The 22849-nt window shown below is 38.0% G+C and overlaps 1 protein-coding gene across 3 annotated transcripts; it reads right to left on the reverse strand.

Moving 5' to 3' along the window:
• Positions 1-664: 664 nt before the first annotated feature.
• Positions 665-22006, reverse strand: LOC117952857 (interleukin-1 receptor type 1-like). 3 transcript variants are annotated; one of them, XM_034885446.1, is made up of 13 exons: positions 21808-21976; positions 19143-19303; positions 10693-10770; positions 9987-10239; positions 9431-9623; positions 8606-8774; positions 8180-8242; positions 6607-6748; positions 6050-6201; positions 4613-4756; positions 3872-4039; positions 1936-2207; positions 666-1313 (listed from the first exon to the last, which is right to left on the reverse strand). In XM_034885446.1, exons 2-13 carry the CDS (start codon positions 19165-19167, stop codon positions 1017-1019), a joined length of 1956 nt encoding a protein of 651 aa, XP_034741337.1. In that variant the 5' UTR covers positions 19168-19303; positions 21808-21976; the 3' UTR covers positions 666-1016. The 3 variants fall into 3 exon arrangements, with proteins under 3 accessions (XP_034741339.1, XP_034741337.1, XP_034741338.1); XM_034885448.1 differs by lacking the exon at positions 10693-10770 and having other exon boundaries at positions 665-1313; positions 21808-21977; XM_034885447.1 differs by lacking the exon at positions 19143-19303 and having other exon boundaries at positions 667-1313; positions 21808-22006.
• Between the last annotated feature and the right edge of the window lie 843 nt (positions 22007-22849).

Consider the following 22849-nt stretch of genomic DNA (forward strand, 5'->3'; position numbering starts at 1 on the left):
GTGTAATCAGGGTCACTATGGCGATAGTCATATACTCACTGCACTTAAGTCTGCGTTGTGTGTTGCTGTTATTGACTTGAGATAATTACGATTAATATTTAGATATTAATGTTCAAACAGTGATTACATTTAACTTTGAGTTACCTAAATATTTTGAAAGAGGTACAGGCAGCTATTTCTCAAGATAGTTTTTTAACTGTGAAGTAAAGTTCGAAAACAGTGTTTAACAAGTTCTATCCACGTTTATTACAGTAAAAATATTTTTTTTTATACTACTAAGTGTGATAAAGCCACATATCTGTTTTCATATTTCTGCAATCTGCAATTTAGTTTGTGTGATTTTTTTCAGACTTTCATCTGAATGTTTACAGCAGTCTTGGTCAGTGTTCTTTGTGCTACGGTGGTTCAAGTATTTAAATAAAAGATGTCATTGATATAAATTCATGCATCACCTAATCTCATTGTCACATACAGGCCTAGCCTCCAGGAAAGAACAATTTCTTTAATCTTTCTAATCTTGTGTTGTTCATACTATACAATGATTAAATACTTGTCTTTGTTGAATAATACAGAAGATCTTTAAAAAATAATTGCATATTGAATTGCAATTGCACTACTGGTAAAAATAAATAGCAATTTGTATATTTTCAGTAATCGTTAACACCAAATCCTAACATCAAGCAAGAATTCTGATACGTAATCCACGCGATCCACTGTTTTTGGACTGCTAGGTTGTTTAAGTGACAATTTTAATCACTTGTATTACGGCAATACCTTCTCTCCTAGACGCTAGGAAATGCAGGCTTTTCAGGGTCTAACCTTTCACAATAAAAGCCCATCTTAAATTCACCCAGAGCATTTTGCTGAGAGAAATGTCAATAAAAAGCCGGACCCTGCTCTGACCTGAGTCCTTCACAGCTTTTGGTCAGCATTTCTGAATTGTCTGTGTGTGTGTAGGGTTTCTGTACCAAACACATTTGCACTGGAGACCAGCTGCTCTCTGGTTCACATTCCCATCATAAGTTCAGGAGGGCAGTTTTCTCGGGGTACGCTGCCCTCTTGCCCCTCACCGGCATACTATACCTCATCTCCTTCCAAAACCTAGAGGAAGGGGAGAGGGAAGGGGACAGCTGTGTGTCCTGTCCACCTTTTTCCTCGTCCTCTCTCCTCCTCGCACATGTCCTCCAACTTTGCCTCGTTCTTAGGTTCTTCCACCAACACACAGCACCCTGCTTCTTCCTCAGGTGACGTACTGACTCTGGGAAGAGAGCCAGCTGAGCCGGGCTGATCTCTTCCAACTCAACAAGAATTACCTGTAAAGCAGAGTTAAAATTATTATCAGGGTGCTGTTTTGAGCATGCGGTCATGAAAGTCAAATATAACTTAATCTCACTCATAGCGAACAACATTATACATTGTAAAAAAAAAAGTAATGTAACGTAGTTAAGGCGGCAGGAGTGTTTTGCTTAGGCGGCCGCTTATGTTGCAAAGTGATGCGGGAAACCCTGTTATCGGCTCACTGAAGCTGATGAGATAAGCTCTGTAGGTGTTGACATTTTATAATCAATGACAAGGTAGTTTTCGATACTTGATTTTAATTTAATTTGAATTTTAATCTGTTTATTGATCCCCAATGGGGAAATTACAATTGACAATTTACACTCTGTGTCCACACTTGATAATAGATACTAAGGAGGCAATTCGGTTGCTGCCTTAAAAGTATTGAATTTGGTACACATCCCTAGTTTTATAAGAGCTTGTTTGCTGAGAACAAGGCCTGTTGCTGCTGGAAATGGATTGATGTGATCGGGGAGATGAAAGCATAAAGTAAATATTGACTAGTGCAGCTTTAATGGTTAAATGTAAGAAATCAAGTGTGATTGGAGTTTATGCAGCCTATGCATTGAATATGCAAAAGCAAGTCTGTTTTCTCACCTTGAGAGATCCCTCCAGAAGTGCTCTGTGCATTGCTGCCACACACTCCAACTGCTGTCTTGAGTCAGGATAGACTTCTTCACTGACGTCAAAACTCATGCTGCCATTGCTGTCACCCGTCTTCCTTTCATTGTTATCACTGCTCATAGAGATGTTGTTGTTATTGCTACTAGTGCTGCTTGTGTGTCTTTTGCTGATGAAAGTAGAGGCGGTGTAGAGCAAAAGAAGGCGACGACTGGCTTGTATGTTTTCTTCCACTGACTCCACTATGGCTGCAGGGAGGAAACCGGATAAAGAGAGTGGAGTTGCATCAGAAAAAAATGAGCTAACAAAGTAATGAGATAATGTAACCATGCAAAAAGGCTACATTAGTGCAAAAGTGCATACACTTTAAAGACCCTTTTAAACATGCACTGCAAACCTGAAATTATCTAGCTATTACTAGAAGGAGCTGCATGTGAGAACGTGAATGTCTGGATCAGTTGAACCCGACGCTAAACAGACTTTACCTTGTAAGCTCACTAGCACAAATAGCATGTTGATGATGTTTCTATCGTTGGGCCTCACCAGCAGAAAACAAACATCTAATGGTGAAACAGAGGGGTGATTTTTACGCAGAAGCCATTGAAAATGTCTAACTGGAGATCTGAGATTTTCTCTCAAGAAATTGCCTACACCAAAATTGTCCAAAAAATTCAAGAACGATAGAAGACTCAGTTGTTTATGACCCAATTACAAAGGGGCTATGTGATTGTGGGGTAATTTGGGTCATGTCCTGCCTCCTGCACGGTCTACCAAGGCACCACCCCTTGCCTAAACCAAACTGATTGTTTCCAGTAAGTGAGAACATGTCTGACACGGCCAATATACTGTTGGGTGCTGCATGTGAGATTAAATTATATTTGACTTTCGGTATTTGTTTCAATGGCCCTACCCTGTACGGTTTCTGTATGTCAATATATGGCACTGACATTCATTCAAAACCAACATTTTTTTCTATCACCACTGCTATGACAAAAAAGCCTGCAGGATAAGGCATATACATTAAATGCTGTTCTAAATAAATAAATACATACTTTTAGTGATGATCTAAGAAAAGGTCCCCCACATCAGCTTTTCTATGTCATTTTGAAACTTTTTTCAGTGCAGAGCAAAAACAATGGACACTTATCACCCCTGTATCTGAGGTAAGTAATACTGGAATGCTGTCTACTGGCATGTACAGTAAGTAAGCCTGCACGATATTGGAAAAGATCTGGCATTACGATATTTTTCCCCCCTGCGATATATTACGTTATAAAAAAAAGTGTCATTTTTAAAAGATATAAATAGCTCTATTTGGAAATAATAAATTATTCTCAACTTTTGCGGTGATTTTGTACAGGAGTGCATCCACATAGAAGATAAAAATGAAAAACGTTTTTTTCTAATGTGAACTATTTTTTGTTGAACTTTAATGCTTTACAAACACCAAAGCATGTAAGCACTGTGACTACTCTTCTGAAGTGATTGTTGATGAGGGAAACTAGGTAGAAATATGCTGGTTGACTATGACACCATTGTATTCATTTAATACAAATATAGGTGATTTAGTTTGTATTTGCAGAGAACATAAAACACTGACTGCTGTAGCGTCACTGACTACCCATCAAAACTATGCGCATCACTGTGTCAGCGGCGGCTGCTGCCTGATGTACTTTTCCACACACGGAGAGCTTCACTTACTATAACAATAAACCCCGTCGGACTAAAGTCATATACACACACTGCCCACATGGCTACCTGTCTTAAAGGGGAAGGGTCAGATGGTGGTAATCATGTGATAATCACATCAAGCAGCAAAAAAGGCGCCAACATTGCAACTTCCTGCGATGTAAATATTGCGATGTCAATGCTAAAACACAAAATCATTCAACCCTAACAGTAGGTGACTTACCCTTCCCAGGCATGCAGTCACGGCCTCCTATAAAGAGTTTGTAGCCACAGGCATTTTCCAACACTTGGGGTAGTGTGCAAAGAGCAAACTCTTCCACTTCCTTGCTAAATCCAATGGCACAGGGCTGTGCGTATGCCACATAGGCATCATACAGCTTTCCATCCAAATCTGAAACAGGAAAAAAGAGGAGCCCATTAGGGGTATTTGTAGTGGTGGTTCGGTCTGCACACATTGCTCTACTCTTACAAGCAAGGTGCAAGAACAGATGAAAGTTAGATTGAGCTTTGGTGATTTGCTCCTGTCAGGCTAAATACACAATACTTTCATTTATTCATTCACTTATTTATCGTCCTTATTACATTAAAGATTAATCCTCAGTTTTTGAGGACTTGATACCAATGGTCTTCAAGACAAATGGTAGCAATGTCCTGATTAATGTGAAAAGGTTACTCTTTTGCGTAAGTTAGCAGCAGATTACATTTCTTTAGAAATACTGCAGGCAGCCCTGTGGTTAGTTTGTTTCCTTTGTTTGCTCTAGCTGTTGACACTTGCGGTCAGGTATGGGGTAGAGCTTAAGATTCTGTGAGTTGTGATGTACAGGTATGTGTGGGTTGCACTGACAAAGCATCACTGTGGGTTTTTCCATCTTGGAACTTAGTGTAAGAGTATTTGTTTATGAACTGTCATTATCATATGCGTATAATAAAGAGTACATAACTAATGACAGGTGTGAAATATTACCTGTGTTTGCGTAGAAGACAGGAAACGATTTCCTGAACCACAGCACAATGTCAACCTTAAAAAGGTAATAGATGGTGACACCGATGATAAAGAGAACCGTCACACCACCGAGCACAGATCCAATGGGTAGTATGATGTTGGGATCTGAAGAGATAAACATCACACATGGCAGACATACAAGTTTAAGTTGGTCTCTGTGGGTGTCTTGTTTGCTTATCTTTTTGTGTGTGAAGATGGAACCTCATTGATCCTTATTCCATGTGTCAAACAAAGTTTTTCAGGTGTTGGCGTTTTTTGCATCAACACCTTTCCCTGGCTGAGCTATGTGACTCCCCAAACACATTAATGACTTGGAAATAATGTACTCACAATTTTTATAATATTGAATTCAAGTTTGTGGAAATGTATTCACTTTTTGTTTTACAGTTGTTTTTGAAAATTGATTCACTTTTTGTTTTACAGTAGTTTCCTTTGTAATGACTGGATGAGCCGATGGACTTCCAAAGACCTGCAACTTTGATTGTGGCCACTTTGTCTTCACCAAGAGTTTGCCTCTACTATACTTTTTAAAGTGTCTTTATTGAGGTTGGGAAGAAAAGTGTAAAACCTACACCCTCTACTGGTCATCCTTCTACCAGAAAGCTAACCATTGCTATAGTTTATAAGATTAGTAGATTAATTAACTAGACAGATTGCCAATTATTTTGTTCACTGTTTAGTCACTAGATATTGTAATTTGTTAAGCAAAAATGCCTAAAATCACTGGTTCCACCTTCTCAAATGTGAATATGTATTGTTTTTTCTCAGTGTATAATATTAATCTGAGCATCTAACAGTTTTGGACTCTTAGTGAAACAAACAATGTCAAGTCAAACTTGTTTTTTGTAGCACATTTAAAACAACCGCACATGACCAAAATGGAGAGGATCCTATACAGTTTTTTTTAAATTCCTGATACCGATTTTGATACCTATCTAGTTATAACAGAAAAAGAACATAAAACAAACGTTATTTATCTTTTTTTTAAAGATTTTTTGGGGGGATTTTTTCTTTTTATTATAGTGACAGTGGATAGTCATGTAAGGGGGAAAGAGATTGGGATGATACGCTGCAAACGACTTCCGGTCGGATTCAAACCCGGCCGCTGCAGGTCTCAGGGGGCAAACGCTCTTACTGGGTGAGCTTGAGGCCACCCCACAAACTACTGTTTTCTTCAGGTCTTTATTGTGTGGTATCGGATCGGTGCATAAACTCCATTACTTCCGGATACAGATACAAGCGTTTTAGGCAGTAACATCTTTAGACCAAAGTGCTGACTCCATCATCAATGTGTGGTGACATCTTTGTCTTTGGAAAATAGATGATGTCTGCCATACGTGTGCCCAAACAGCCCAAAGTAAGGTTTCATGTTTTGGGAGGCTTGCTCTGTGTTTTTACCTGTGGGTAGCAGAGTAAAATATCCCTCAGGAGTGCCCCTGTCACTGACTGCTCGACAAGTGTAGTTGATGTGGAAATCCTCCTCCCTCAGCTCAGAAATAATCAGAAAAACCTCCAACCATGCACCTTTAGGAACATCCTGCATAGACAAACTGTTGAGGACAGATGGAAAATAAAATGTTACAGTACTGTGCTTTTATCTTTGTCTTTCTTGCCTTTTGTACTAGATTTATTCTTTCTTCAAATACCTGCTGTGTGTTAGCTGACACAGGTTTCCTTAAAATAAGTAACTCAACTATCCTTTTTGTCAAGCTTATTTAAAAAAAGCATGCATATTGTCATATTCTCCACATGAATTTGTATGTATTGAAGACATTAAATCATTAAATTATCAATCAGAGATCCTACTTACTTTATTTATAACTACTTTTGGTACTACTTTATACAAACAAAACATACAATGATGTATGCAGTGTTGTGGCTTAGAATAAGAATTTGAAGTACATGAATGTCAGCAGTAGATACAAATAAATAAAACGAAAGGTAAGAGTGCTGACCGTGGTTTTGGTGTGTAGATACGGTTAGAGGTGTTGGTATTGGTATGATGAATGAATTTATTTCCCACCCACCAAACTATTTCAACTGAGGGCCTCCCAACACTCTGCACAAATACCAGGCACCGCTTGCTGAAATTGGACCCTAAGCACATGGACAAACAATAACACAAATTATATTCAACAGAAATATAAAAGAAATATTCTCTTAACCTATACACCTAAATGTTAAGTTTTTAAAACATATTTTCCAAAATAATGTTTCTCAAACAGACTAGTCAGGCTCATTGGATGTACATCACTGCTGCCGCATGGGGGGCTTAGTGCCACCCAGGACTGTGTGAATGTTTTAAAAGAAAACAAACAAGCCTGAGCATTCCCAAAACCTATTTTGACCACTTGTACCTGGGATCTAGTTCTTTCAGTCATGACCAAAGCTGAGGCTAGGAAGGAAGGTTGGCCAGTAGATCAAGAGCTTTGCCTTCGAGCTCAGCTCTCTTTTCACCACAACAATGTGGTAAAAATAATGCAGTAGCGCCATCGCTGATCCAATACTCCGGCCGACTCTATTGTTCCCTCCCCCGCCATCAAAACCCGCGACTCCTTCGCTTGTGGTTTTAAAAAAAAGAAGAAGAAAAAAGAAGCTTGTTCCCTACCTGTTGGCAAGATATTCCCTATACAAAGTAATCTACCTTAAATGTGTACTAGTCAGTGCTGGGTATTGATACCAGTACCTGAACGATCCTTTTTTCCATACCAAAACAAATCAAAACAGTTTTAACACAAAGGCATAACAACACTACACATTGCGGCACAACTTCTTTGTTTTTACAGCTCCTACTACATGAGCCCCATCTCTGTGTTGTTTTTTCTGCGTATCACGTTTACAACGTGTAACATTAGACAGCGAATCACTAGCATTATTACATCTTGGTAGAAGCATGCTGCATACTGGTTCACTGACGATGAGATTTGCTCCTTAGGTATTGAAATGTGGTATTAAAGTAAGGGGTAAGGAGGCAATCAGAAGGTGCCTTAAAAGTATTGAATTTGGTACCCAGCTTTAGCACTGGCATTTACTCACCTAAAATGAAAAGGGAAGCTGTGCTTCACAACACAATGCAAATGTTGTTCTGAATATAATATTTGTCAGTTTAAACTAGAGCTGCACAATATGAGGAAAATATATGATGCAATAATGATATTGTATTTCTGCGTATTTTAGTGTTCTGCTAAAAAAACAATGAATTGCTTGTTGAATTTACAACAAATGAAAGGAAATCATTTCCATCTTTCTTTTATTAAATAAATTACATAGAACATTGAATTGAATATAAATGTTCCACTAGAAAAAGAATGACGGTTGCTTTATAAAGTGCAGTTTTGTGCTGATATTTTCATTCAACTGACACAAAAAATGTACACTTGTAATATGTTACGTTTCGCGATATGGTTGTTGTTTCAGTTGATATGATTATTATAATTAAAGATATGTTGTGCAGCCTTAGTTTAAACAAAAGAGACTTTAAGCTGCTAAATACAGTTGCTCTGAATATTTGTGAAGACAGGGACTCACCCATCTGTGCCTTGATTGTTTCATTGGCCGGTTCGCGCACTTGTGGAGTCAAAGAGTATTTACCTAAAAAGACAGACAAAATTAAATACAGTAACAGAAGTTGAGGTTATATAATCAAAAAAATATATTGTATATGGAATGATACCAAAGAGTTCCTAGCGCACTTTGCAGCTCCCCCCCCCCCTCCCACACACTCTGTTGTTTTGTTATCAGTTTAAGGTCATGGGAATGAGTTTCACCTCTTTCCAGCCTGCAATAAACCTTTGCCGAGATTTTGTGTTTTTCACCAATGTTGTATTGGTGATTCAGAAAAGTGAAGTGCATTCCACTGTAGGAATACAATATTAATCATGTTACAGACAGACAGTAGACAAACAGAATAAAAGTCCCTCTCTCACACAGTCAAGTACTGCTGATTGCTCTAACCTGAGACCGTTGCTTCAATGGTCTCTGACACTGATCCCGTAATGCCACCGAGAGTGAAGCTCAGAGTACAGGTGTACAAGTTGTTTCCAGCTTCCACCCTTTCAATTTTCAGTGTGGCCGTATCCATGTATTTAAACTTGCCTGTCCCATCCACGATGAGGTCACAACCCTAGATGAGGAAAGAGAACATAAAAGTCAAGCTTTTTATGACAATACGTAAAACCTACTTTTTGAGGGCATACAGCCATGTGGTTAACAGAGTAGCGTGAGAGTTGGGGGGTGCGGGGGGGAATTGCCAACTATTTTGAGAATTGATTAGTCAGTTTGAGCATAAATTCTTTTTTTAGGCTTTTGAAATGTGAATATTTTACTTCTCTCCTCTGTGACAGTAAACTGAATATCTTAAAGCTGTGGACAAAACAAGACATTTGAGGACGTCATCTTGGGCGTTTAGGAAACACTGATCCACATTTTTCAAATTTTCTAACATTTTATCTGCAAATTTTGCATTTTTGCGTTTTTTTCTGCACGCTTGCCTGAACTCAAAGTTGTTTTTTCATTTTTTTTAATTATTGATTATTAACTTATCAGAATTGTATCTAGAGAGAATCGTGATGCATCTAAGAATCAATTATTTTTCCCATCCCGAATACATCTACTAGATATACGTAGTGAATCATTTACTTTAAGCCCCTTTCAAAAAATGTCTTGAGTATTTGGTGTTCAATCCCCATTTAATACAATTAAATTAAGATTGTTCTGCCTCTATATATCTGGTCCAGCAAAACTGCATTACAACTACAACAAGACTTTGCCATAACTCACTCTGTACCACTTGATGGAGGAAGTGATGTTGTAGCTGTCCAGTTTAGAGATGTAATCCTTCAGAGGACAGCTCACTTTGTCAGTGACTCCCAATGTAAGTGGTTGAAAGGCTTGCTTTGGTCTTCCACACTGTCCAGCAAAGGGAAAATCAACTACCAGCTCGATCCACTGCCTGTAGCACTGAGAGGGAGTTCTGTTGAAAATTAAGAAGAAAATTAGCTTATTTTTTCTTCTTCAGAGCTTTTTTTATTCATGTTTATCAATGAACAGCTGTACAACATTTATATATTTACATATAACAAAGAGAAAATGAAGTGACAATAAACACATCCTTGATACACCTACTATACACGCCTATTAGATGTTAACGTCTGAAATGCTCAAAACCTGTTGCAATCTCCTGCTCAAGACATGCACTCGTTGAGATTAGGTGCTACGTTTTTAGTAGTACACAGTAATTTCTACAGTGTTGACAGACAGATAAACACATAAAAATACATATTCTACTGGTTCTCTCCTTTACCTTCTATTGACATTTTAATTGATGCTACTGTACCTCAGTATGGATAAATATTCTGCAATATCGTCCACCGTTATGTTAAGAAACCACAGAGTGTCCCTGTGTACCAGGATTCGACCGGTCTGGTTGCTCATTTCTCGGCCGGTCTTTAAGTTGTACCAGGTGATGTTGTAAGGTACAGTTGTGAAGTTGAAGACATCTGAAGACACCAGAGTGCTACTCAGCATAGCCATATCCCCGGGAACAGAGTAAACACTCTTAAACGTTCTGTTGATGTAGGTACAATTCTCTGCAACGCACACACATTAGTGGAGAATGGATTCTTAATTTATTCAGCAAATCAAGGCTGCACAGTTCAATTCACCCTCCCAAAATCTGAAACAAATACAATTTAATTTGTAACGTGCCATTATAGTTACAAATCATTTCTAGCCGTATTGCTGCTTCATGAAGATTTAAACTTTATGGGTTGTTCAGGTTCTAATCCCAGCTAAGTGTCTGTCCTGGATTAGAACCAGCAACCTTTACATCTCACAAAAATCATAAAGACTGGGAACTGAGAAAACACAAGTCACTGCAGTTACACCAGTTGCCATTGGAGGGTGATACAATGCTTCTCTACAGACTGGAGGCAGCTGTTGGAGTAAGACCTGGCAAAAACATGATATGTATGTACAAAATGTAGGTAGTCTCAGAGCTCTAGTAGTGTTTATGTTAAATAATACAATGTGATTCAGCTCACCCAGTTTAAATCCTGTACAGATCCCATTTAGCCAGAGGAAAAACAGAAGGCACCCTACTGTTGATAGCTGGCCCATAGCTAAGAAAACACACATACAAACAACAGTTGGACATAAATGTATACAACAAGTCGGGATTAAAGTGCTATGGAAGAAAAAGCTAAAACAAACTTCAATCATGATAAACAGACTCACTGGAACACTAATGTGCAGTGACACTGACAGGTCACAATAAGCTTTAAAATACGGCAATAATCGGCAAAAACAGTTTTCTTTCTCCTTTATGCCAAACTTTTTCAAAAGTTATGGCTGTTTCTTTTTTCTCTGCTTCTCCCCTCTTTCTGCTTCTACCTCTTTCTGCTGCAGACATGGATGACAAATTTGGTATTTGAGGAGTCATTTCTTCATAAACCTTTTCCAAAACCTTGCATAACGCCTTGGAACTGGAACGCGGCACAGCATTCCTAAACGCTGCTTTATGCACGTTAATGTTCCTACTCAGCCTTGCCTATAAAACTATGAATGAACTCATGAGAGTTCATTCATAGTATGTATATATATATAGTATATACTATGTAGTATGTATATATGTAAACGCATGTCAGTTTTGATGTGGTATAAACCAAATAGCAATATAAAGGGAGCTACTTATGTTCAAGAAAGGATACTGGTCAAATCTTAGGAAAGCAAGTAAATGACCATATTAAGAAAAGTGACACAGGAACTTGTAACTGCTGCACTGAAAAAAGCTTTAACATTTCATGGTAAACTCTCTACAGAAAACTATATTGTTATTGTGTTTGCTATAAACAACTAGTCACTATTGCTTGTTTTTATAAATGACCAAAACCAGCCAAGCAACTTAACCTTCAATGCATGTCATCTGGATGGACTATAATTAAACTGTGTGACAAGCTGAAAACAGACACTTACGTGTGTGGATGTGGACTGACTCAGTTAAACAGAACTCCAGAGTTTTTCCCTTGGGGGAAACGCAACCCAAATAGCCATGAGGATAGTTAGACTTTATTTAGAAGTATTCAACGTTGAACAGACCCAACCACAACACCTGCGGGACGGTGATGCATGATGATTTGTATTGACGTAATGTAAAAAAAAACGGTGGTTAAAAACGGGATTGCAAAATGGAATAGGTTTAATTTTTAGTAGTCTTTTTTTCCAGACCATGCTCCACAAGCTACAAAGGGGGGTCTAGTCCACACAGCATTCAGGGATTGCAGAAAAACATGCTCTGGTTTATTGGCATTTCTTTAAACCAATCACAATCGGCATGGGTGGCGTTAAGTTCCCCACAGAGACGGTGCAAAATAGCCTCTCAAAGGTACGATAGTTACGTATTGTAACTCCACATTCTACGAGTATAGGCATAGCCCTCTTGCTTTTGTGTAAATCCTTTGCACATGCGCAGTTGTGAAGATTTCTTTCACGCCTTTGTGCCCTGAACGAGCCTCTCTTACGTTCGCACTTACTGTATATTACAGCTGCAAGACCAGAGATCTTCTCACAGCATCAGTGTGTTTTTTGCCAATGTTAGCAAAGGAGGTGGCCCGGATCCTAGGGCTATGCCTATACTCACAGAATATGGAATTACAACACGTAACTATTCTATTTCGTTTAGGCTTTGCCCTCTAAAAGCTGTTGCTATTGGGTTAAGGGCAAAGCTGATGCAGTCAATGCCCCCTTTGGCTCCAAAATACACCAGCAGATAGCATGGACTAGCTCCTCTTCCTTCCCACATTGTACAAAAATGCCCAATACGCTGTTGTGCAGATGTCAGCCACTGTCATACCTCTGGTAAGACCCTCCTCAGAGTCTGGTAAGTTGGTTAGTTCTGAAAATTACATCACTTTACTGTAATGCAGCCTTTAAAACCAGGAAAATACATCACTTACCATGTTACAATATTACAATATCCAAAATCTAAGACCATATCTAGTCTTGTATCACAATATCGATCCAACATCAATGTATTGCCCAGGTCCTACCCTACATCATCTAGCTGAATTAAACAGCACAGTCATAACATACAGTTCACATGCAATACATGGTTAAGGGCTAATGTGCAACAACAGCAGCTGTTGTATTGTGTACGAGCTTGATGTTAAACCATTGCACATTGCCTAGTCTTAATCAGATAGCAACTGATCTAATCTAACCACATCTTTCACCACAAGCAAGCACAAGACTGAAATCAAACATCTGCATTTCCTTACAAGTAGCTCTTAACTGATATTTCCAGTATATTTGGCAGCAGTGCTAGTGCGTTGCTGGCTGTGTTGGTATTCTACAAATCTTAGCACAGATGTGTAAAATATTCAGCATCACCTGGAACGGGTATCTTAATATTGCTTTGCCAAATCAAAGATCTATTGTTACAAACCCATTTTGTGTAGTCATGCATTTTTCTAGCCCATAGAGCATTTTTAAAATAGAAAGATACAAGATGCGTAAAGCTGAAGTTGGGCACATTTTCATAAAATGATGCACAAGACATTTAGAATTTTTTTGTTTCACAGAATGGTGCAGACATTACATCCTAGCCCTTTTTTCAGTATGTAGGCATCATATAGCTTTAAAGAAGTGTTGTAACAAACATACAAATATATGTGTGTTGTTCTTATTGAATAATTCAGGAGATATTTAATGGGAAAGATTAAGCATAAGAGGTCTAACCCTGTTTGACATTTTTTTCCATGCTAAAAAAGATTGTTTTTGTAGGAAACATCAAAAACTGCATGCTGAGAAAAAAAAAAGTCAAACAGTCAAATTTGAAAATAATAATATTTTCATAGAATCAATTGGCCGAATTCAACTTCCGGTTGAAGATAACAACATTGGCCCTCTCTTGGCATCAATTAGAGCAGTTTTTGTGCTGTCAGTAGAGTGCTAAGACAAACAAAAGACTTTACAAGAAAATGGTAGCAACAAAATGTGTGACATTGCTGCGGGGAGAAAACCAGAGGAACATTTTTCAAACCGCAGTATCTGTATCTCTCCATTTCACCACAGGAAGACGTGCTGCTGATAAGACGCAGAGGTGCACTGGCGCTTTAGCAGGCTCCAGTGAATATGAAGTGCTGCAGTGCTGTGGTTAGACTTTCATTACCAACTTTTTCACTTACAACTTTCATATAATGTCATACAAAGGACAGATTCAACTGACATTGCCCTAAAAATTGAAATCTTAGTAATTTACTTTGTCCAGACCAAAACAATGTTGTATTTTTGTTCTGCTCCAGTACTTTATTGTGTTCACACAAACTTCTATACAAACAAGTTAATAGGAAGTTATATAGACTGTCATCCTACATCTTTAGGACCCATATGTACTGTAAAAATATTCTGTGCTCTCTATTATGGATTATATTTTTGAATAATCAGCATCTCGTTAAAAAAAGGTCAAGGTGAAATTGTCTAAAACCCAGCATCTAAATTACTTGATATAAACAATTTACAAGATTAATTGTAATAGTTACCACTTATTTTCTTGATTGATCAAATAATTGACAAGTGGTTTCTAAGACTTTACAAAGGAATATAAAGAACAAAAACAAAGAAAGGATTTGAAATGGTTGAGAAATGTATTAACTTGCTTGGTGTATGGGCCCAAGAATACCAAAATAGATAATCCAAGACAGCGTTCTTCAAGGTAAAATAGTTAGATTAAAATATGTATACAAAAAGTTGCATGTTGTAGCTGTAAAAGTTGGAGGACAAGGGTTCCTTGTGAAAGCACATTACCAAATATCACTCGTGTATGGATGTGGTTAGGGGATCCGGAGTCTAAGAACACATAGTTTTACTCTGGGACAAGCCTAGGCAGAGGAGGACGTGGGAAGAGCTCAGCCGGTTCAGCAGGCCATGGTAACAAAGACATGGGAGTAACACACGGGAGGGCAGGCTGCGGTGAACGGAACTGACTGAGTTGCATGCAGCACAAAAACGTTTGACATGTGCTTTCCTTCGCTACTGTAGGTGTTGGTGGTTGGTTGTGTAATGCGTTGAGCAGTGAGTCAGACGGTATTGTGTTTTATACCGCTTTTGTTTTCCAATGGTTGGGTGACAGATAACACATTTTGTTTTCAGTTTAATCTAATTTTATCCGGTATCACACTTTCACACAGTAAAATGACTGGATACCACTTGTGGCCATATCAGTTGGTCATCTTAAATATTTCTCTTTACAGTACTTCTGAACATCTTGTTTTAACCTTAACATATTACTGGTAAACTACTTAGCACTTAACTAGTATGGCTTCTAGGCAGGAAACAGGGAGGAAACAGTTAAAAAGAAAAGAGGTTGACCCTGCCAAGATTGTAGTGTTGATACAGTGTCTTTTTCTACCAATGTCTGCTTTTTAAACCTTGAGGCTACCAACACTGACATTGTAACTTCAACATGGGTCCTCTAAAGGACCCATGGAAGTGTATAGTACAGTAGTTAGTAACCCTAAAAGGCTCAATATCTTCTCCTCCAGGAACACAAGCATGTAGTCCGCCATTGTTGTTGTTACGAGACGAGGGGACAAGGTTGCTGTGAAATGTGACAAATTTTAAATCACGTTATTAAAATTTGATGTACGTAGGATTTAGTTGACACGGTGGGGATGTAAACCAAGACCTAAGGCAGTGTTGTGGAGAATGCTTGCATGGCAGAAACCCGTTAAGCACTTTTGGGAAATGGGCCTTGCTCACGGAACACATTTGTGCAATGTTTGCTGTCACTTACAGCAAACTGACAGAAAGGAACAAGTGTCCATTTGTTTCTGTTTGCATTTGGTTAAGTGCGTGGGTCGACAAATCTGCTCAGTTTTGCGAACTTTGTCCATCTGTTTGTGAGACAGTGGTTGCAACACAGATTGAATGATCACAGGTCCAAGGTCGTAACTACATAAACGCTTGATAAACATAAAGTCGGGTTTTTATTGTTCGCAATAAAGTATACAAGTAAAGAATATGTGAATGCTGCTTTTACTGTTACTGTAGATGGGTAATCTAATAACCTAGTTTGTTTTATATTCGCACGGTTTTTATACTCATATTAATGTGCCAATGTATAATCGCAAATCCTCACACATTATCAATGAACTGGAAAGAATCAAAGAACAAAACAAGTGAAGTGTGAAACAACAATAGCAGTGATTTGGTCTGTGGTTGAATGCAGTCCACGGAGCTGTAGTCGTGTTATGAGTCACCATGAGCAGCAGCATAAACTACTGTTCTTCAAAACAGTTAACACTGAACAAGTAACAAAATGTGCAAGGGTGGAGCAAAGTTGCAACAAACCTAAAACCCAAAGCTATTTAAATAACACTGGTATTCTTGCAACTAACAGTTATTTTTATTGTTGTAAATGTCTTTTATTAGGAGTAACCCCTTGAGATTCAGCATCTCGTTTTTGAGGGTTTCCTTAACGAGGAATACAGTGCAATAATCAGTGCAGTCAATTAGACACAACAGTTAATGAAACAAAAAGGCAAAAAACAAACATAATCAGTTGGTCATCAAGTTTCAGGCAGAGCAAGAATAAAACTGGATAATAATAATAGAAAAGGTGTTATCCTGGTGTTGTAGAGGATTATGACAGGTACTGGTACTGTAATAGGAAAACAGGGCATTTTTAAAGGAGTGAAGAGATTATTATTCCAATCTGAGGGGGCTTTAAACCTAAGGCTAGATTTTCTTTGCTAGCGAAAGATATAGCTGGGACAGGAAAAAGAGTTGTTTTATCAGCTGGTATCTTCTTGAATAATTGATGTACTGTTTTGTCTTTTAAATGTCAGAAAGTAGTAGAAATTACAATTTCTTAGAGCTCAAGGTGGCATCTTGAAATTATTTTTTAAACTAAAATTCCCAAAAGATATTCAGTTCAGTATCTCATGATAAAGAAAACTTTTCAGATTTCTGAGTTAGAAATCCGAGAACGTTTGGCTTTGTTTAGTTTAGAATGTTTAGTTTAAAAAATGACTAAACATGTATTGATCACAATTGCAGATTAATTTGATTAGTCTAATTGATTAGCCCAATAGTTTTAGCTCTAAATGACATAAAACGTTATGCACAAGTAAAGTCAGGTTTCCATTACTTCCTTTCAAAAACTAATTGAACAGTCTAAATTGAACTAAGTTCATCTTTCATCGTTTGGGTCCTCACTAGGGATCAATTTGCCTAGATCTGTCTAGATTTGATTTTGTGAACGCCTTCTTTTGGTCCCATCTGGATTTGAACTCAACTGAATTTGGTTTTGGGACTGATTTAAACTCAACAAAGTTAGGGCCGGTCTCACAAAAGTACATTAAAGATCCTTCAATTGCTTTCGGAAAACAGGGCACTGACTCTGTTAAACATCATAGGTCCCAAACTCTGACCCGAAACTGATTGGCGACGTAGATGGTGGGGTGGTGAACTGATGTCAGACTCCAGAAAGTAAACATGGGAATAAGGATTACGCTTAATATTTTCAAGTACTGATGTCTCACACATGTTTTTCCTCTCCTCATCATCCATGTTATTGTGAAGATAAATCCAGATCCGGCAGTGTTATTTGCGCTTGTACTGATTTGATAATGACTAAATGTCTGTCTTTAACTCTGTGCCTGTATGAAAACTACAGCCCTTAATATGAGCTCTTGCACAATCGTTACACTTATTGTCCTTGTTATCAGTCCGAACTTTAATACTGTTGGTGACAAAACCTGTTTGAAGAACAGTGTGTTTCCTATTAGACTTTCGTCTTCAAATTCTATCTCTGGATGGGTTTTATAGCTGATGCTGTGATTCTGGCAAGGTGTTAACAATGACAAGTTGTAGTGAACTTATAAATACTGCGATGACCCCCCCCCTCCTGTGTGTAATGCTGCATGATGGCACTGCTGGCTCTGCAGGAGGACTACCCCCAAATGGAACAATCAGGAGAGAAAGAGATTTCAGGGACCATGACAATGGGTAATATGACAAATTAAATTTCCCGAAGCTGGGCTCTTGGATCTATGTACTGAACTGGGTCCAAATATAGGTCCTCCCCACTCTGGGGACAAACAACTGTTTCCTGATGGAAATGCCGAGCGTCTGAAAACGATTTGTCTTTTCCCCCCAGTTGTATGATTTGGTGTAACGAAAGAACAACTGCCAGGCCATTAACATACTTATAAAAAAAAGGCGGTATAAGATTGGCTGATTCAAGTATGCACACTTGTGGGTAATCTGTGATTTATAAAGGGAAAATTGCTTACAGATGCGCAATAAGCACGGTTTTATAAATCTGATTTTTTTTGGCATGCGTCATTTTTGGCTTTTGGACGTACATACACTTTTGGTAAGGATCCTATGCACAGTTTTATAAATGACACATGATAATTCTCTCTCTCAAAACATACTGTCCTCCGGAGGACCACTTTAGGTCTGATTCTCATGTTCAGCCTCTATCCCAGTTTATTTTTAACCATGTTTGAGAAAATATTTTTGAAATTAAAGATACAGTATCATCGGGCACCAGAGAGTTTGAGATGCAGCAGTAAATACTACTCTGCTAGAATTATAGGGGACAAAACAACGTGGGAATATTCCAATATAAATGACAGATTGCAGCCCCTAAGTGAGGAAATGATAAAAGCCAACCAAGGGAGGTTGGAATTAGGATTGATGGAGTTAAAGCCATTTAGGCTGTGCGTTGTCACACCACATGACCTCATTTAGCACCAAAAAGGCAAGTAACAACAAGACAATGGAAGTCACCGTTCCCATAGCAGAGCCTGACAATATGACTAGCATAACCAAATTGGATGTTTCACACTGAGGACAGTGCTGTTTTTAGTGTGAGAGACAGTAGCCTACATCTCAGTAACGAACAAGTTTTTTCTTTTTGGTTTTGTGGTGAGATACTCTACAAGACTGCTGCAAGCTTTATTCACCCCTGCCTTTTTCACTGTGGCTCTGTTTTCTTTTCGAAACCACACTAAAGAAGATCTGGTAATGGTCGCGCAGCAGCATGCATTTACAACAAGCTGTAGTTGGTTGCATTTCCAACTTCAATGGCTTAGCAGCAATGATAATCAATACGTTTTCTGACCAATTCAGTCAAACCAATTAAACCCACATTGAACAATCATCCAAAATGCACCTAAATTAATCAATTGTAACAATGAATATTGAAGGTTTTTAATTTGGTTTTCAAAAGTTATTCATCAGTTCATCAATATTGTTATTTATATAATATTGTAACTTATATCAGTAGCTTAAAATTTGACTTTCTTTATTGGATAGCAGGTGCTTCTAACACAGCATAAAAGGAAGTGTGTCTCTTTTGTGGTTGGAACTGCAACACACTTCTCTAATCTGAACTGATCTGAGACATTTTTTATTTGCCTTCAGTGGCATAGTTATTATAACAAAATGGTTAATAAACAAAAGTAAGCCAGATATATTGACTCACCTCGGAGAAAGCGACACAGAGGCATCAGACAAACGAAGGAAGGATGAGAGAGTTCACATGGAACAGCAGTACTAACAGAGGAAACCTCAACTGTGACCCTCGCGTGCAGAGGGAAATCTCGACCATGCAGCTCAGCCAATGAGTCAATAGCTCTGTCCCACCTCCGTTTGACAAAAGCACAAACGACACAAAGAGAAGGAAGGGTGTTTGGATTGCACCTTTTCTGGTCACCTTCTTTTGAATTTCAACACACTGTTAAACCATCAGCAAAACCTTCCCCTGACCAAAATAACTTGCCAAAACCTTAATGACTATATTGTACATGCTACCCATAACCAAAATAATTAAACACAAAGTTTTGAGCAAAAGGTTTAGTCACAAAACAACACAGTTCTCGCTGCAGTTTAATATAATCTTACTGACATCTTTGTTGAAATATAAACATGTTAAATAATGTTAAGAAAAATAAGGCTTTTCATAGAATATAACTAAAAAGTTGTGCTTTTCATATGCTATCTCAACAGCTGTAATAATACATGTCTCTGATATTTAAAAGGGGAAAACCACCTTCCAATGTGTTATCATCATGGCCAAAGAAAGTTCATTCAATATTTGTGAACATGAGCTAATATCTCGAAGCCAGAAACCAGAGAAGTAAGTCACTAAAAAAGTCAGGAGCTGCTCCATGGACAATGAATAGGAATGCATTTTTTTGTATTATTTTTTTATCAGACACAAATAAGCTTTATTCAATTGTTGTGTTCTCTCATCTGAAACGGAACATGTTCCCAAATACGCATTCCTCTGGGTGTCTGTCTGTCTCATCTATAACATCTTTATTAATTTATGGTGTATGGATCAGTTTAGACTTCATACTAGATGATGTCACAAATTTAAGTTTTAGTACTTTTAATTTAGATTTTGGGAGAGAATAGTTTGAGTTTATGTATTACGTGAGTAAGTTTGGACTGTCTTAGACCATAGGGATAACATGTATGAGATTTGAGCAACATCGATTTCAACAACAATCATTAAGTCATGTTAAAATGAGCTTTGACTTTGAAAGTTTAAAGAATGAATCATCGGAAAAGAAATTAGAAATTAGCAAATTACCTACACTTACAAATTCTGCTACCAACCATTTGATAACAATATTTTCAATTTCATAATTTCAAAAACTAAAGAAACAAAAAGACTAAACTTGAGCATTACATCTAAGTTTTGGTTCCCATCAATGAATGTGACCCGTACCCAGGGCAATTCTTGCAACCAAAATGAACCACGGTAAAAACAAAGCCACACCTGGGCTCCCCCACTGGGCAGAGGAATTCCCAGAAGACAAGCATTTGTTGAACTGCAGTATGAGTCATTCTCCATCCACCACAATCCCTGAGTAAATGTCACTTTGTCAAACAGGATGCTTTTGCAGAGAACGTGAACTACATTTATTGCCACAATGTGGCAGTTAGAACACACTTCCAGACAAGTGTTTTGACCACATTTTCCAATCTTAGTTGTTTACTAAATGATGATGTTTTTTCTTTTCCTTTATCTTTTGACTCTGATAGCTAATGTACTGTATGTACAATGTATGTACAAGTTATTACGTATACTATCACTTAAAGTTAGATATTTAATCCATTTTTATATGGTGAAGTGACTATTTTAATAGTTGATTGATCTGCTGTGTCACAGAATAGCAAAAAATCCCTCAATCCAAAACCCTTCAGTTTACTATCATAGAGGACTAGAAAAAACTACAAATCCTCACATTTAAGAACTCTCAACCAAATAATTTTCTTTGCATTTTCCTTTCAAAAAGTGATTACTTGATTGTCAACAGATTATTTTCTGTCAAACGATTTATTGTTCAATCAAATGATTATTTCAGCTCAAGTAAGAAAATACTGTTGCTCATTTTAACACTTAAAGCTACTTATTTTAACAAGCAAATGTGCATGAACTTTTGAAATCAGAAGTTAATAAGCATCAATCAAAAAGCTGATCAAAAGAAAATGAAACGGAGGTTTTGACCACTAGTTCTGCTATGGAGCAGTGTCATGATGATCACACTCTGGTTAAGTTTTCATTTTGTGCTCTACTAGCATGTGCACAAGGATGTAAAAGTGCACATGTGGCTGAATATGACAATGCAAGCGTAACCTAGGTGCTGAAGCCCAATAAAGAGACCTGCCAATGACTGGGAAACGGCACACGGGAACTTCTTGGGTGGGGCAGGAGAGGCAATGTTCATTCATGGACAAACTGTATCCTGCAGTGTACTCTGATCCCATCGCCACCACTTCCCTACGGCTCAAGGCTTTGAATTTGGACGGAACCAGTACAGACATTTGCTTCAGTGTCCCATGAACACTGTCGGCAAAGAAGCATGACACTGACTTGTCATTTGATAGTGGATGATTGTGGGAAAAACAACGTGGTCAAAAAAATCCACTTTGAATCTGTCAGTTAAAAGAAAAGTTACAATATTCCACCTTTTCATTCCACCCACTTCAATGCAGGGGACCCTAACAATTTAGTTTGGGTTACAGAAAAAAAAATGGGTTTCAATGTTACAGCCAGTAACAGTTATGTCTGGGATTTTGATCAGAGTATTAAAATAATTCTACATCTTAGTTTATAGTGTTCAAGAAAGTGAACTCACCAGCCTGGTGTTATTCTAGTCCATGTGTAAAAGCAACAGCCTCCTCAGGTCACGTGAAAATCCTGTAAAACATCTTTAAAAAAAATCACATCTAAGCTTACTCGTGTCCTCTTCAGCTTTGAGTTCCTGTTTTGGTAAGACTTCAGCGCATGTTGCAATTTCCTTTTCAATGAAGCCAGCATGTGTCCTAATCTCTTGAGCAATAAGTGGGAGGAGAGCTGCCTGGATCCTGCTGTTCAAAGGATTCCCACCATACAAAGATCTCTTACACTGCTAAGAGCATTTGCTTTGTTTAGAGGACACACATTAATGTATATTCATAATTCATATTCTTAGGATATACAATTTGTTTTGTATCCACACTGTTTTGTTAGATTGCCAGATTTATTTTGTGCCGCACTAATTATCCCCGTTTGAAAAGTGCAGCTATTACTTATGGTTTATTGTATGTAGTGTGGAGTCATTGGAGGATCCATTTATTACACTGCCATGCTGAGACCTCTTGTGGCCACACAGGGAAGGAACTTAAGATCAATATCTGGATATGAACTGATCAAACTATCCTTAACCAAAAACAAACACCTGTAACTTAGACTTGTGAAATGTATACCAGTGTAAGTTATCACGGCTTAAACTATGAAACTATTTCTGTAAATCCTTCCTGCTTTATGTCTAAATGTATGTAGAAGTTTATGTTTTATAACAAGTTATTGTGTTTCAGTTTGATTTTATTCACTAATCACTTTGTGATGATACTGTTAATGCTGCAGAGTAAACTAGAACAATTCTACATATAAATAGTTCTTTTTCTGTTTCTGTGAAGGGGGGCTCAGACGTTGGGTGGAGGTCTTTCTGCGTGGAGTTTACATGTTTTCTCCATGTCTGCGTGGGATTCCTCTGTGTGCTCCTGTTTCCTCCCACGGTCTCAATAAAGGTAAGGTGATGTGGAAAACTCCAAATCACATGTTGGTGTGACTGTGTTCTGCCTTTTATTCCATGCACCACGGGACATGCCACGCCCACACAACCACAGAAAAAATGT

Source organism: Etheostoma cragini, chromosome 11, assembly GCF_013103735.1.
Source record: "Etheostoma cragini isolate CJK2018 chromosome 11, CSU_Ecrag_1.0, whole genome shotgun sequence".
NCBI lineage: Eukaryota > Metazoa > Chordata > Actinopteri > Perciformes > Percidae > Etheostoma > Etheostoma cragini.